At 43.8% G+C, this 16,938-nt stretch overlaps 1 protein-coding gene across 4 annotated transcripts in view; it reads left to right on the top strand.

The window, feature by feature from the left end:
• The window catches only part of golga4 (golgin A4), a 37,605-nt gene that overhangs the window by 12,560 nt on the left and 8,107 nt on the right, over nucleotides 1–16,938 (top strand). For 2 of the 4 annotated variants that reach the window (XM_010902176.3, XM_010902173.3), the window contains 10 exons: nucleotides 965–1,155; nucleotides 3,294–3,377; nucleotides 5,425–5,572; nucleotides 5,665–5,843; nucleotides 8,888–8,986; nucleotides 9,186–9,341; nucleotides 9,594–13,798; nucleotides 14,008–14,129; nucleotides 14,825–14,955; nucleotides 15,885–15,974. In XM_010902176.3, coding sequence (XP_010900478.2) covers nucleotides 965–1,155; nucleotides 3,294–3,377; nucleotides 5,425–5,572; nucleotides 5,665–5,843; nucleotides 8,888–8,986; nucleotides 9,186–9,341; nucleotides 9,594–13,798; nucleotides 14,008–14,129; nucleotides 14,825–14,955; nucleotides 15,885–15,974 — 5,405 coding nt within the window. The remainder of the gene's footprint in view (nucleotides 1–964; nucleotides 1,156–3,293; nucleotides 3,378–5,424; nucleotides 5,573–5,664; nucleotides 5,844–8,887; nucleotides 8,987–9,185; nucleotides 9,342–9,593; nucleotides 13,799–14,007; nucleotides 14,130–14,824; nucleotides 14,956–15,884; nucleotides 15,975–16,938) is intronic. The other 2 variants (XM_010902174.3, XM_010902175.3) reach the window with 2 other exon arrangements.

Genomic DNA, 16,938 nt, shown 5'->3' with positions numbered 1-16,938 from the left:
TTTGCCACAGTCCATTTTAAATGATCCTTGGCTCAGAGTAAACGCCCGCGCTTCTGGATCCTGTTTAGATACGGCTTCTTTTTAGACCTATAGAGTGGCACGGCGAATAGCATGGTGGATTGTGTTCACCGACAATGTTTTCTGGAAGTATTCCTGAGCCCATGTTGTGATTTCCATTACAGTATCATTCCTCTATGTGATGCAGTGCCGTCTGAGGGCCCGAAGATCACAGGTATCCAGTATGGTTTTCCGGCCTTGACCCTTAAGCACAGAGATTGTTCCAGATTCTCTGAATCTTTGGATGATATTATGCACTGTAGATGATGATAACTTTAAACTCTTTGCAATTTTTCTCTGAGAAACTCCTTTCTGATATTGCTCCACAATTTTTCGCCGCAGCATTGGGGGAATTAGTGATCCTCTGCCCATCTTGACTTTTGAGAGACACTGCCACTCTGAGAGGCTCTTTTTATACCCAATCATGTTGCCAATTAACATAAGTTGCAAATTGGTCCTCCAGCTGTTCCTTATCTGTACATTTAACTTTTCGGGCCTCTTATTGCTACCTGTCCCAACTTTTTTGAATGTGTAGCTCTCATGAAATCCAAAATGAGCCAATATTTGGCATGCCATTACAACATTTCTCACTTTCTACATTCGATATGTTATCTATATTCTATTGTGAATTAAATATAAGTTTATGAGATTTGTAAATTATTCCATTCCTTTTTTACTCACAATTTGTACAGTGTCCCAACTTTTTTGGAATCGGGTTTGTAGTTCAGACCCCGGTACGAGTAAAGTTGAATTATTTCCAGCTGGTTATTTGTCTTATCGGGTTCATCGAATACATTCTATGCTAAACTAGTTCAGCAGCACCTGGTGTTATCTCCTCGGTCAATGTCCGTTATCTCCTTTCTTTTATTTATTTTTATTACTGAGTTACTGTACCTCCTATGAACAGCAGAGGGCAACGATGACCCATCTAAAACCATGGAAGTGCTGCAGAAGAGAGTGACACGACAGGAGAATCTGCTCCAGAAGTGCAAGGAGCTGCTGAGGACCCACAAGGAGCGCTGCGCCCAGCTGACCAGCGAGAACGACGCCCTGCAGGAACAGCTCCAGGAAAGACTCCAGGAGCTGGAGAAAACCAAGGTGAGTTTACCAGTGTCATTGGAGGCTGGTGGGGGAGGAATGGTGAGGACCACTTTGTTGTTAAACTCCTTGGCTGGAACTGAAGAACAGAATTACTTATGTGCAAATGTTAGTTACAATTATAGCGTTTGTTATTGCATTCAGGCCATTGCATTGGGAGATTTTTGTCTTCTGATCAAGTTTTCCTGCCTACGATGGCCAAACTTCAGCCATTAGTTAACATTTGAGACCACTGCTCACATATATCTATCACAGACACAAGCCTGGCTAACAGTAGGGCTCTCGAGCCAATGCGCCTCCAGTTGGGACTCCTCCAAAGGTCAGATGGGGTCATGTCAAAGGCCGGTGATAACAACTGTCATCTATCTGTATTCAGTGGGCAGAAGTGTTTGAATGCAGTTATAGGATGTGTGTGTGTTTGTGACTGAATGTGTGCGTCTCTGTGTTAAAGTGTATTAGACCTGGCCAATGTCTGGGAACGGCTGTTTCACTGACAGAAAGTGCCAGAGGTTAACACGCGCTCTGCTCTCCTAGCCAGCATACAGGTCCTTGCTCACACAGCTTTCATTCATTTTCATGGGAGACAGGCCGGTCTGTTTCAGATTTGTGTTGAGATGATTTGTTTCTGAGACATGGTAGCTGCGGGCGACTGCTGCTAACCCAAACCTGACCTTGTTGGGCTAGGGCTGGTGTCCTGGTGGGGCTGGTGTCCTGGTGGGGCTGGTGTCCTGGTGGGGCTGGTGTCCTGGTGGGGCTGGTGTCCTGGTGGGGCTGGTGTCCTGGTGGGGCTGGTGTCCTGATGGGGCTGGTGTCCTGGTGGGGCTGGTGGGGCTGGTGGGGCTGGTGTCCTGGTGGGGCTGGTGTCCTGGTGGGGCTGGTGTCCTGGTGGGGCTGGTGTCCTGGTGGGGCTGGTGTCCTGGTGGGGCTGGTGGGGCTGGTGGGGCTGGTGTCCTGGTGGGGCTGGTGTCCTGGTGGGGCTGGTGTCCTGGTGGGGCTGGTGTCCTGGTGGGGCTGGTGTCCTGGTGGGGCTGGTGTCCTAGTGGCCTGGTGGGGCTGGTGTCCTAGTGGCCTGGTGGGGCTGGTGTCCTAGTGGCCTGGTGGGGCTGGTGTCCTAGTGGCCTGGTGGGGCTGGTGTCCTAGTGGCCTGGTGGGGCTGGTGTCCTAGTGGCCTGGTGGGGCTGGTGTCCTAGTGGCCTGGTGGGGCTGGTGTCCTAGTGGCCTGGTGGGGCTGGTGTCCTAGTGGCCTGGTGGGGCTGGTGTCCTAGTGGCCTGGTGGGGCTGGTGTCCTAGTGGCCTGGTGGGGCTGGTGTCCTAGTGGCCTGGTGGGGCTGGTGTCCTAGTGGCCTGGTGGGGCTGGTGTCCTAGTGGCCTGGTGGGGCTGGTGTCCTAGTGGGGCTGGTGGGGCTGGTGTCCTGGTGGGGCTGGTGGGGCTGGTGTCCTGGTGGGGCTGGTGGGGCTGGTGTCCTGGTGGGGCTGGTGTCCTGGTGGGGCTGGTGGGGCTGGTGGGCCTGGTGAATTGGTGGGCCTGGTGGGCTATAGCGAGACCAGGAGCTTGAGGGAATGGTCTGGGTGGTGAATTCAAGTCTCTAAGGGCTCACTCTCTGACATTTTCCAATCTATCATTGTCCCACTGCTCTAATATGAAATGTGAACGCCACATGGTTAATGGTTCTTGATAGGCTACATCTGTATCAACTGTTGTTTTTAGTATAGTTTGCTCAGGCAGCTGCTACATTAATCACATGGCAAGAAAGGTCATTTGTACCACTTTATTTGTCTATATGACCAATTACTATAGCGTCTGCCAGAAAACAGATATGCCTTTGTGTTTGCAGTAGTGTCTTTACGACACTGAAAACCACCCACCTGTAGATCCTTATCTGTTGTTTTAGAAAATATTGTTTTAAAAATATTTTTCTCTAGCTGAATCGTCATGGGTCTGAGGGGATATTCTTGTTTTCACTACGTGCGGCTCGTTTCAGTTGGAGGGTTGTATGGTTTATCAGCAGAGCACACCCAGTATTGATTCTATCAAATCATATGTCTGTGTTAAGTATGTCTAAGTGCACGTGCTGTTACTTCATCATCCAGCTGAACCCATTGTTAACACACCTCCTTGTGTCGGGTCGGCTTTACAGGAGCTCCACACTACAGAGAAGACCAAGCTCATCACTCAGCTGCGCGACGCAAAGAACCTCATCGAACAGCTGGAGCAAGACAAGGTGAGTGAACCAGAGGGGTTGGGTAACTTTTCAGCAGACTAATTTGTTTAAACGACCTAATTGTAGGCTGCTGCTCATTCTTTGCCACGCATCGTTGACAATGAATTGGACTGTGTATTTGCAGGCAATAGCAAAATCGGACTTTAGATCATAAGAGGGGATTTGTAGAATTTTCTCTAGGAAGATGTATATCTGTGTTTACATTTGGGAACATAATTAGATAAAACTTTGTCATTGAACAAGTACAGTACTACGAAATGCAGTTAGCATCTAACCAAAAGTGCAAGTAGAAGAGTGCAGGAACATTTACACAATAAAACAATTAAGTATAATATATCTTACAAGTGGGATGTGTAGATGTACAGTAAATGCAAGTGCAAATGGCAATTCTAAATGTTCAATGAAGACAAATTGAAGGTGCAAGGTAGCATGTGAAACTGAAATGCAGGGATAGCAGCAATGAGATTCCTGTGGTAGACATTTACATGCAGTAACTGAAAACGTCCTTATCAGACTTTGCAAAGCAATGTCAGTCAGGTAGTACGAAGAGAGTGGTGCAACAAGGTCCCTGAGAGGCAGTACGAAGTGTTGGGCGGGTGGGTATGGTTAGTGTTGGTTCAGCAGGATTATATTAGCTGGAAAGAAACTGTTCCTGAGGCTGCTGGTGCAGGAATGAAGAGACCACCTTCCTGATGGTAGGAGGGCAAACAGTTTGTGGCGTGGATGTGAAGGGTCATTGATGATGCCCCACGCCCTATGCAGACACTGCTTGGACTGGAGGTGTATGATGGCTGGGAGCAAAGCACCAGTGATGTGCTGGGTGGTTTTCACCCACCCCGTTGGGCATTCCGGTTGGCCACGGAGCATCTGACAAACCACACTGTGGCAGAGTTAGTCAGAATGCTCTCGATTGTACAGCAGTAAAATTTCACAAGGATCTTGGAAGACAGGCAGGCCTTCTTCAGCCTCCTCAAAAAGTACAGGTGCACCTTTTTGACCAGAGTTGAGGTGTTGAGGGTCCAGGAGTGGTCCTCGGAGATGTGGACACCCAGATATTTGAACCTGGGCACACGCTCCACCTCAGTGCCATCGATGAGGACTGGGGCGTGACTGCAGCCTTTAGACTTCCTGTTATCCACAATGAGCTCCTTGGCTTTTCTTTAGCAGTCCTGATCATACAACCACAAACAAGTTGGTGGCTTTTCTCTCCCTCAGTTGTGCTCTAGGCCTCAGTGATCTTAACCTCCATCCTTTTGAAGATGTCAACTTTGATTAACATGGGAAAAAAATGTAATTCATGCCAGTCCTGTTGAGACATTGTGTCATGTTTTTTCCTGATAGTAAAAGTGAAAATGTGTGCTGCACATGTTATTAGATTAATATGGTCCCTTTCCTTTTTGAAAGCGAGACGTAATTGGATTCACCTCTCAAATGCAGACAATTGATGGCAAAAACAGTGGTGTTCTGTATTGGGCTTGGCTTGAAGCGTGCTACTGATTAAGCCCTCCCTCCCGCCTCCGCTGTGTGGGTCGCAACTTCAAGAGCCCCTTCCTCCTCGCTGCCATGTTTAGATTAGAGTGATTCTTTGAAACGTAGACATCTGTGCCGTGCCCCTGAGCGCAGAGACTCGAGACACTCCATTGACGTTTGTTGCATCTGACCCTTAACCTCCAGCTCCGCAACAGTGGCGTATGCATGGGAGTGTTTGACCCTCTGATCTGCAGGAGGAGACAGTGGCTCATCGAGGTCACGCAGAGGAATGTGGTTTTAACCGCGCATCTAACCGCAACAATTTAGGAGCCTGGATTTGACATTACTGGCATGCATCTTGTATTATTTAGATACATTCATACCAGTAATGAAGGGGAGGGGGGGTACATGCATACCTTAAGAATTACGGTCTCACAACTGTGTCCCATCTGCTTCCTTTTCTTGGTTAGAGTGTCTGTCTGTCTGGTTGGATCTGAACTGAATGATTTCCTCACATGTCCCCTGATGCTGTTGTGCTGTCCTCAGAATTTTAAATGTCTGGCTGTACCTTTTTTAGGGCATGGTCATTGCGGAGACCAAACGTCAGATGCATGAAACTCTGGAGATGAAGGAAGAGGAAATAGCCCAACTCCGCTCCAGAAACAAGTTGGTCGCCACCCAAAAAGAGGAGCTGCAGGAGCAGAAGGAGAAGTCTGAGAAAGCTGGTGAGCGGATCTCCTTTCTCTGTTATGGTCGCAACAATGTGGATGTGTTTGTGTACACTATGTAACTGAGGATCTGTGTGGCTCCCCCCCAGCCTTTGAGGAGCTGGAGAAGGCTCTGGCAATGGCACAGAGGGCTGAGGAGGCACGGAGGCTGCTGCAGCTCCAGCTGGAGGAGCAGATGAAGGAGGTGGAGAGGGCCGGGGAGGAGGAGAGGAAGAGTCTGCAGCAGGAGCTCTCCAGGGTAAAGCAGGAGGTGGTCACCATCATGAAGGTGAGGGTCAGCAATTTTAAAATACTAATACAATTCTGCCTCAGTTCTCTAACACTACTATAGTATTACCAAGCATGTATGGTTGCGTTCACATCCAGCCAACCCTGACCAAGAGGTCTTTGGTACTGAGGAGATCTTTGGTGAGTTAGTGTTATCAAATAATACAAACAACCAGAAAATATTACAAATAGATTTTGATGTTTTTTTTCAGGTTTGCAGCTTTGGCAACAAACTAAATTGGAGGTGTAAATCTTTGACATTTCCCCAGTCTTAGTATTTGAATTTCATCCTGTTACTCTCCATTTTACCACCCAGACTAGGAAACCACAGACAGATATATTTTGCTTGGGATTTGGTCTTGAAAAATATTTTCATTACCATACAGTGCGCATTGCATTTCACTTTTCAGTTTGAAGGGTTTTTGAAACTCCCCCTACGACACTGCTCTTCCTGGTTGTAGCTCTTAAACTTTTCTGGAAGAAAGATTATTTTCTTTTTCATTCATCTGGATTTTATTTGGGTATCCAGAAATGCATTGCCATTTTCATTGGTTGGCCCACTGTACAAATCATCCTTCATCACTGCACATTTAGATATGAATGTATTTAGCCTCTGTACACATGAAAGTAATATACACATTTAGATATGAATAGGTTTAGCCTCTCTACATATGAATGTAATGTACACATTTAGATAGGAATAGGTTTAGCCTCTCTACAGTCCCTGACAAAAGTCTTGTCGCTTATCTATTTTGTAGAAACACCTGCTATTAACCTGACTTTTAATTAATCAATTGTTGTTAGAAATAGCTCATATGAAAAGCTGAAACCCTCCCAAATGATGTTTAATGCACTGAAATAAATTAGTTTCACTGAAAAAAGATTTATCATTTAATCAAGACAGAAAGGTCAAATTTTGGCAAGACAAAAGTTTTGTCGCCTATACAGAAATTGAACAAATTCACTGCAAATACAAAAATATGTCAGCAAATTAAGTAGTGGTGCTATGAGATCCAAATTTAATATCTTGTATGACTTCCATGAGCTTGAAGGACTGCATCCATGCGGTTTGGCAAGGATTCATACAATTTATTGATGAAGTCATCAGGAATAGCAAAGAAAGCAGTCTTTCATGCCTCCCAGAGTTCATCAATATTCTTTGGTTTCGTCTTCCATGCTTCCTCTTTCATCCTACCCCACATATGCTCAATGATATTCATGTCTGGTGACTGGGCTAGCCAATCCTGGAGCATCTTGATCTTCTTCGCCTTGAGGAACTTTGATGTGGAGATGGAAGTATGCGATGGAGCACCATCCTGCTGCAGAATCTGGCCTCTTTTATGGTTGGGAATATAAGAAGTAGCTAAGATTTCTTGGTATTTTAGACTATTGATGTTGCCTTCCACCCTGCAGATCTCTCGCACACCCCCATACTGGATGTAACCCCAGACCATGATTTTTCGCCACCAAACTTCACTGTTTTTCTGGGTGAATCTAGGATCCATGCGGGCTCCAGTAGGTCTCCTGCAATATTTGCGGCGACTGTGGTGTAATTCAACAGAAGATTCATCTGAAAAATCCACCTTCTTCCACTTTTCCAGCATCCATCCTTTTAGCAGGCTGTGGGCCTTGGCAAATGCCAAACGGTTTTTCAATTGTCTTTTGTTTAGTGCTGGCTTCTGGGCACTGATTCGACCATGGAGGCCATTTCGAGACAGAATCCGACAAACTGTTCTGGTTGACACAGGGACTTCAGGTGACCAGGTCTCGTGGAGCTCTGCTGCAGTGGAAAAAGGGCTGGCCTTGGATTTTCGAGCCAACAAACGGTCCTCTCGAGCAGTTGTCTTGCGGGGTCTGCCTGACCTGGGCTTGTCAAAAAGTCTCCAGTGTCTTCAAATGTTTTTTTTATCCTCTGTACTTGACGCTGAGACACATTGAAGGTGTCTGCCACATCAGCAGTGGATCTGATCTTCAGCCTCTTGATAATCAAAACTTTGGTCTCGGGGTGAATCTTAGGCATGTTTGCAGAGGTCTAGTTGCAGTTTGATGTGAAGGTCTAGTGTACTGGGGTTGTTTTTATACACACCTGAGACCTAATTTATCCATTATTAGTCACAGGTGAAGCTCATATGACAAGGCAACAACACTTATGTCTTTGCAAAAATTGACTCAGTGGGCTTTACCAAGCTGTGAATATTAGAATACTTTTTGACAGTTTCGTTTTGCACTGAAACATTATTACAAAAGCTGTTGGGATTCAAATGAGCCATTTCTTGTAAAGACATCTTGATTAGAAATATATTTCAGCGGCACTTCAGGTCAATTTGTACACAAGCGACATGACTTTTGTCAGGGACTGTACATATGAATGTAATATACACATTTAGATAGGAATAGGTTTAGCCTCTCTACATATGAATGTAATATACACATTTAGATAGGAATAGGTTTAGCCTCTCTACATTTGAATGTAATATACACATTTAGATAGGAATAGGTTTAGCCTCTCTACATTTGAATGTAATATACACATTTAGGGCACAGTTAGTGTGTTAACATGTAACTGACGATTATGGATGCAAAAGTGCAGTAACTGTCAATCAAGAATAAAATAATGCCTATTGGATTTGACAAGGACATTAATATACTCTTAATTGTCCAGCTGTAGTAAAAAGATCTACAAGTACTACATCATGTCAAGGGATTCGCTAATCCCATTTTAAATAAAGACAACAGTTTTGCTGTTGAGCTTTTTTAGGCCAGACTAGCAATCCAATGCAGATTCCCAGATCAGTTCAATTCCCAGACCTGCGCAATTCCTGTTTTTAATATGGAAGTAATAATATCCAAGGTGTTCCTAAGGCATTAAGGCATGAAATGTTGTTTTATTTTTTTATTAAATAAATGCTAACTGATATTACAACTACTTTAAATAATAGTACACTGCTTGATATTAAGAAGATACATTTTAACAAATAAGCCACAAAACTTACAATATTATCCTCGTCCATTGCTATAATATGAAGTTATAATATTGTGTTGTAGAAAACCTCAGAGGAGAAGATGTCAGAGATGGAGAAGCTACATAGTGAAGCACTGGCCATTAAAGAGGAAGAGCTCAACACTCGAATCAGCCAGGCTGTGGTATATTCATATCAAATGTTTTATTTTTACTGCCTAAGAAAGTCTGTTGTAGTATTAATCAAAGTGCTTGTGCTTTACTTCTAGGTGTGTATTTCTGCATATCTTTTTACTGTTTTGATTGCTGTTTCACATAATTACATTGTATTTATTTAATATATCAAATAGACTTGAAACATACATAAATGTGCATTTAATTTAGGAGCAGTGTAAAGAGGAGCTGGGGCATTCTGCCAAGGAGAGGGAGCAGCAGTTTGCTCTAGCTTTGGAAGATGCAGAACTGCAGAAGGCTGCCATAGAGAAAGAGGCTGAGACAAATTCCAAAAAGATACGGTTAGATCTGGAGGCAGCAAGAACTGTAAGTCCTCTTGATTGGTTGTTCTTCATCCATTTGGAGTGTAGTATGATTTACAACAATGTTAAACATCTGATTGGTAATGAATACAAAAAGTTGCATTATTGATATTGAGGTTTTGAAATGATTTTGTGTAGCTACTCTATTCAAAGATGTACATCGTAAATTATAAAACAATAAATATACTTCCATGTGTTTACAAACTTGAAATGTATTGTGACAAATGTATAATAAACATGGTACATCTCCTAACAGAGAATACTGGAACTGGAGAGCTCTCTGGAACAGCACTCCCAATCTGGGTCAGTTCCAACAACGGATGATCTTTCCACTCAAATGGAGGAGCTGAGGAGAAAACACAAGGAGGAGATGGCTACACTAGAGGGGAAACACTGTGAGGAGCTGGAGAATTGCAAGACTGAGCTGGAAAAGCACAAGGTGGAGCTTCACTCGGAGGCCTTAGCCCAACACAATGCTGCTATGGAGGAGCTCAGGGCAAAACACAGAGCTGGAGTAGAGACCATCATGAAGGAGAAAGAGGTCCAGTTTCATGCTCATGTAGAAGACATGAACGAGAAGATGATGGAGAAGCTGGATGTGAAACAGACTGAGTTGGAAGCCCTTTCCTCAGAACTTCAGGAGGTGTTGCGGAGCAAGCAGATTCTTGAGGAGAGACTGGATGCAGTTGAAAATGCTGGTCGGTCAGCCAGACAGGAATTGGAGCAGAGGCTGCAAGAGGTGCTGACCAAACACAGTGTAGATATTGAGGAAATCAAGCAGCACCATGAAAGTTCATTGGGGGGAATGGAGAAGACTCTAAAAGAGGAACTCAACAAGTTGACGATGGTACTGAAGGAGAAAGAGAAGGACCTTGAGGCCCACCTTGTCTGTGAGAAAAGCTTAAAGGAAGAAGCAGAGGCACTTCTTCAAGACAGGAATGCAAAGCTTACAGAATTAGAGGAGCTGAGAAAGAGTTTAAAGCAGGCCCAATCAGAAAAGAAGGGCCTTGAGAAATCTAATGCCCATCTCAGTAAGATCAGAGATGAACTCTCATGCTGCAAAAATCAGTTAAACGATTTGGTGCAAAAACTGGAGACAACTCAAAGTGACTGCCTGCAGAAAGAGCACTCTCTTCAACAAAAGATAATGGAACTTCATGAGTTAGATAAACAGTTGCAACAGGTTAAGAATGAGCTCTCTGAACAGGAAAAATCATACACTAAAGAACTGAACACTAAACAAGAGGAAGAAAAACAACTAAAGAAACAGCTGGAGGACCAGAAAGCTGCTCATGAGAAGAAATTGGAGAACGTTAAAAAAGACATGGAAACCAAGTTAAAATCACAGGAGGCAAAGATGGAGAAATTTAAAACAAAGACCAAAGAGATGCAGGAGAAATTTAAAAAAAAGCTTCAGGAGCAAGAGGAGTCATTGAAAAAGGAGCTGGCTTACAAAGAGGCAGAGCTAAAGCAGAAGGAACAGCAGGTGAAAGATAAAATCCTTGAGTCTCAGACAAGTTCAGAAGGCCTGAGCAGCGCTATGTCCCAGCTTGAGGCCAACCACAAGGAAGAACTAGAAAAGATGTGTGAAGTACATAAGCAAGAGAAGGAAAAGCTTAAGAGTCATTGGCAGGAAAAGCTTGCACAACATGAAGAAGAAATGCAGGAGAAACACTTACAAATATTGCAGGAGAAGTTACAGGAAGTTGAGGATATCACCCAGCAGCTCCAAACCATCAAGGATGAAAAAGAGCAAGTTTTGCAGGAGGTGAATGATTTAAAGGAGGAGTTGGTCATGAGACAGACTACTGTGCAGAAACTCCAAGCTGAGCTAAAGGAAGCAGCAGTCAAGTTGGAGAGTTTATCTCAAACTGAGGCAATGTTCAAAGAGCAAGTGGAGGCAGTTGAGAGAAATCTTAACACAGCTCTTAATGAGAGAAACTCCTTCCAGGATCAGCTGAACAAGACTGAAGAGAACGCAAAAGAGAAGCTCAAGGTACTCTCTGAGAAGGTTGTAGACACAGAAAAGCAGCTTCAAGCTCTTGAGGCTTCAAAGGGAAAGGAAGGGGAGGCTGTTCAGAGGAGACTTGAAGAACATTCTCTACAACTAGAAGTCAAGGAAAAAGAACTGCAGAAGCAGTTTGCTGGGATCAGCAACGAACTTGTGTCTTACTGTCAGGCAATTGAGGCCAGCATCGAAAGTGGTACAAAGGAGCTCTCTGAACGAGTTGACAATAGAGTAGGAGAGCTTAAAGACAGGCTTCTGTGTAATCAGAAGAAAGTTGCACATCTTAAAAACATTATCCTAACCAGTGTGGACAAGATTCACTCCTTGGAGGGGCAACTACAGGAGAGGACTGAGGAGAATAAAAGTCTATGTAGTTCACTAGACCAGTTGACTTTTCAGCTAAATGTGCACAAAGATGATATCAAAGCCTTGACTGCTGAGAGGGAGTCTCTGCAGAAGGATGCTGAGAACCACTCCCAAGCTCTTTCAGAAAAAGTTATTTGCATCGAACAGCTCAGTGAGGAAAACCGCACCTTATTGGAGAATATCAAAACTAATGTTGTGGATATCAGCCACTTGGATAGTATAATAAACGACTTGAAGACCCAATTATCAGGTAGCCTTGCGGGGAAGGACCAAGCCATATCACTGCTTGAGCAGCAGCACAAGGAGGAAAGAAAGGTCCTTGTTTTTCAAATGGAAGAGACTATTAACAAACTAGAAAAAGAGAAGCTATCTGCAGTGAAGCAGGCTGACACCCTCAAGAATGAGCTCATTGAGTTAAAGAGGGAAGCAGAGTTCAGGTTCTCTCAAAACCACAATACTGTGAAGTCTCTCCAAACCTGTCTTGAAGACATGGAGAAGCAGGTCTCTGAGAAGGATGAGGCCTTACAAAGGCTGGCAGATAGCATCGGCAATCAGTCCATCAGCAAGTCAGAGATTGACCAAGCCTTGAGTGAAAAGGAGCAGAAAGTCAGTGCACTCACTTTGGAGGTGGAGAACTGCAATCACCGACTCAGTGAGTTGGAGCAGCAGTTGGTACTCAGGACAAAGGAGTGTGAGCAGCTAACTGCTGACCTGAAGCAGCAGGACTGTATTAGGGAGAGAGAGAAACAAGAGCTCACTGATCATCTTCAGCAGACTCAGGAGCAGTTCAGAGCCCAGAGTGGTGATCTACTCCAGACAACACAGGAGAAACTGCAGACTCTGGAGAGACAGAACCTAACTTTGACACAAGAGCTGGAGCGGCAGAAGGATGTCTATGAGAAGACAAAGTCTGAGATTCTCAAAAGCAATGAAGAGAATCTGAAGACTGTTGAAGAGAGGTTGTTAAAAGACAATGCTGGCAAAGTGGCCGAGCTAAAGAAGAAAGCTGAGCAGAAAATCAGCCAGATTCGGAAACATTTGACCTCACAACTCGAAGCAAAGGAAAATATAATCAGAACCTTTCAGACAAAGTTGGAAGAGGCTGAAGTTGACAAAGTGACAAAGATGCAGCAAATTGAGACCTTAGAGAAGAAAGGAAAGTCCCTTGAGGAAGCCATGGCCAAGATGAATGAAGAACAGGAGAAACACCTAGAGCAAGTACATAGTGATGAGAGACTGGAGAAAGAGAGCTCTTTACAATCATTGCAGGACATGTATGAGGAAAAGATATCCTCACTTCAGAAAAATATTTCCAACCAAGAAGAAGCCCTAGCTAAGCTGAAGGAAAAAAATGAAAAATATCTTGAGCAGGTACAGAATGATAATAGAATTGATAAGGAGAGCTCTGTGGAGGGATTGAAAAACATGTATGAGGAAAAGCTACTGTTGCTTCATAAAGACATTTCAAACCAGGAGGAAACCATTGCCAAGCTGAAAGAAGCACAAGAAAAACATGTTGAGCAGGTACGTAACAATGAGAGGCTTGATAAAGAAAGCTGTTTGGAGAGTTTGAAAAACATGTACGAGGAAAAGCTGTTGTTGCTCCAGAGAGATGTTTCAAGCCAGGATGAGTCAAAAGCAGATAACACCCTCTCCAGGCTTGAGGAGGTTAAGGCGAAGTTAAAGGAAATGGAAGAGGAGAGGGTCAACATTCTGTCTGAAATCAGTTCCTTGAAGGAAGATTTGCTTGAAAAGGCTGCACTGATAGAACAGCAAAATACAGTTATCGATGGCTTCAAAAAACCAGGGCAGACCACAAGTGAAGTCATGGAGCATTGCACTGCAAAGCAAACCAAGAGTCTTGCAGCAGGCAGAGAGATGGAGAACTCTTTGACACAGGAAGATGGGGATGCCGAATCTCTGTTGTCCCTGCAGAATAAGCTAGGGGAGGCAGTGCAGGAGAAACAGAAGTTGCAGAAAGATTTCAACAGGCTACAAAAAGATCTCCGTTCCCTAAGGAGAGAACATGAGCAGGATCTGGAGTATGTAAAGAAAGAGTTGGCCCAAGAGAATGAGAAGAAGCTCAAGTGAGTTTGACTTAATATTCCGCGTTGGTGCAATCAACCCAATAAAAATGAGAAAGAACACATTTCTTTAACAACCTTTTTACTTAAGCAATTTCCACAAAACTATTTACAGCAAGTGCATCTGAAAATGTGTTCGTATTCTGTGTGGTGCTGTTTTTCCCCCTATTCATTTATTATGTATTTGAAATGTTTCTATCCCCATTGAACAGGCTTGAGGTTGAGGATCTGGAGATGAAGCACAACTCCTCCCTAAAGCAGCTGATGAGGGAGTTCAACACGCAAATGGCTTTGAAAGAACAAGAGCTGTCTGCTGCAGTGAAGGAGGCCATTGGTAAGAGGGAATCAGAGCTTTCTAACATGACATTGCATGATTAGATGCTGGTGGTTATTACCATTGATACGTTAGAAATGTAGAGAAGGGTACAACCTGTTCACTTCACTGCACAAAACTGATATAAAATAATTGTATGTAATAAAGAATTGGTGTGACTAAACTGATTTAAAGTTATCAGTTCATACTCTCAACATACTCTCTACGTTCACCGACACATTCAGCATTGTTTCGTCATTTGTCATGTTCATTTGTGAGGGGAAAAGTGTAATTGCTAAAAAAAATGTTTTTCGATAAAACACAAACAGGAGACTTTTCAGAATTGGGGGCTTTTTAGACAGGGAAAAATAAGGGTGAAACATAGTTCTACAATGATTGAATTAAGAAGCTGTCTTTGTCTGAAAGAGTCACCATATGTTTTCAATGTTATCCAGTCACTCACATCCTCCCAAAATGGAAGTGAGTAACTAGTTCGGAATATGTGAAGTTCAAGGTTTACCATGTGCTTATTTTCTCCCCCTTTTTAATAAACATCTAAGAGCAGGGGTGCTGAACTGAATGTAATATTTGCTTGGACCATCGTATTCAGTTTTATCTAAAATGCTCTACTGCTCCTAAATCAGCGTTCCTCTTCATCTTTCTCCTGCTCTCACTGCTCCTCCCCACCCTTCTCGACCTTACCTTCCTCCATTCAGAGAAGGCCCAGAGCGTGGAGGTGGAGCTAATTGACAGCCATCAGGAGGAGACAAGTCAGCTCCATAAGGTGATTGCCCAGAAAGACGATGACTTAAACAGAACGGTCCAACGATATGAGCAGGTCCTGCAGGTACAGTACTGTTGTAAATGAATAACACATGAGTCTCTTCTGCGTGAGTAAAAACCCCACACTGCTTTTTGTAGACATGGCAGGACCAGCTATGGTTAGAGAGATTTTTTTTGTGTGTGTGTAGCTATGTTGTTATGAGGCTAACATTGCATTTTAATGTCGTTGTTACAGACAGAACGACTGGCCGGTTCTCTATAGAAAGTGGATGAGTTCTGATCCAACATTAGAACCGTTTTCGTCTTTGTGTCCATTCCCTGATTCTCATGGTATCTTGATTCTGATATTGTCATGGCAACAATAGTCGAGGCTCCAACACCGAAACTCCTGTCAGTTTCACCCTGCCCTATTTTTCTGCTTTGTGCTTCATTGAATCTACTCCACCCATCATCGGGAATCTATTACCACTCAGTCAACCTTCCTACCGACAGTCCCCCAGACAAATCACAGATGCCTTCTGAGTGTCTGCTGAACCATTTACATTACTCAGTACTAGACTGAATGATATGTAGCCTGTCTTTCTGTCTCATAAGTTTATGGCAATGTGTAGGCTAAATATGTAGTAAGGAAGTGTTCTCTGCTCGTTTAGGTCAACTACATTAACAGTGGTCTTCTCATCCCACTCATGACTGTCAGGGTCCAGACCTATTTAAGTTAGGAGGTGAATAGTATGGCACTAGTTATTTTATCGACTGACGACACTTTGCGGTTGTTGTATCAGACTATACAGAGAGGAAACGTACACACGAAAGCTCTTCCGTTTACACTGGCATTGTGAAAAAAAGAGAGAAAATTAGCAAATTAAATCGGAGAGAAAAATAAATAAAAAATAACCTTTGAAACTACTGTATTTTCTGAGGGCCAACCTAGTGTTTTTAAGAAGGGATGGATCGATCTGTAGGAAATGACTCTGCTGTTTTCCTTCATGTCAGAGTCGAGAGGAGGAGATGGGGGCCAGAGTGTGGCAGGTACAGAAGGAGCTGGAGGACCTGCAGGCCAAGACGCTCAGCAACAGCGGAGAGGTGCAGCATCTTAATTCATACACGTTTTGGGAGCGGCGGGTTAAGCCAGGAGCATAAGTAACAGCAAAGGAACCATAGAGCAGTCCAGGGGTTAAATGTCACACACACTGATATATTAACCAGAAAACAAGTAAACTGATGAACTTGCCCATCGCAATTTAAAGTTATCCTTCCTTTCCTTTCTGTTCAAATATTCTACCATAGGTGGCTGATTTCTTCCCTGGCCACACAGGATTTTAACCAGCAACCCTGCAGTTACTGGACCACCTCTGTTAAATTTGGGGCTACGGTCGCCACCATTTTTGCAGGTTAACCGGTTTAACCACTGTATTTAGTTAACCCACCCCCCCTGCTCACGTGATGTTAAAGAAGTTGCCATTTATGTGGTTTTCTCTCACCGACAGACAAAACGTGCATCTTGAATGGCATTCTATTCCCTATTTAGTCCTCTACTTTTTATTACAGGTTTTACAGCCCTGGTTAAAATTAGTGCACTCTAAAGGGAATAGGTGCATTTTGGGGACCATGCAACCCTGGAGGCTTGGCTTGGTTTAGTTTGGATAGATGACATTTAGAACAGGACTCTGTTGAAGCAATAAAGTCGTATCCACGGTTTCCTGCTCGCCCCTTTTCACAATGGACTCACAGCATCGACTATTGTGTTGACCCTGCCTCTCTGCGGATCCGTAATTGAAACACCTATGTGTCAGATGGAAGAAGCATTACCGGTCCGGTGTGGAAAGCCAAGTCAAACCAGACGTGGGGCGTCCATATACCCTCAGGTCTTCAGTATGTTCCCTGATTGTTCCAAAGTTCAAACCGAGTTTAACCAGCTTAACTGTTGGCATCGGTTATCCTCTTTTTTTGTGTTGGAGTCTGTGTTTGTTTTTGTGCGTGTTAACCGTTACATAAAACCACTTTAGAGGCTCGAGCTATGTTCAAGGCTAATGTTCAAAGTATGTCG

The sequence above is a fragment of the Esox lucius genome, chromosome 5 (assembly GCF_011004845.1).
Source record: "Esox lucius isolate fEsoLuc1 chromosome 5, fEsoLuc1.pri, whole genome shotgun sequence".
In the NCBI taxonomy this organism is placed as follows: Eukaryota; Metazoa; Chordata; class Actinopteri; order Esociformes; family Esocidae; genus Esox; species Esox lucius.
This window is presented reverse-complemented; position numbering and strand designations above follow the sequence as displayed.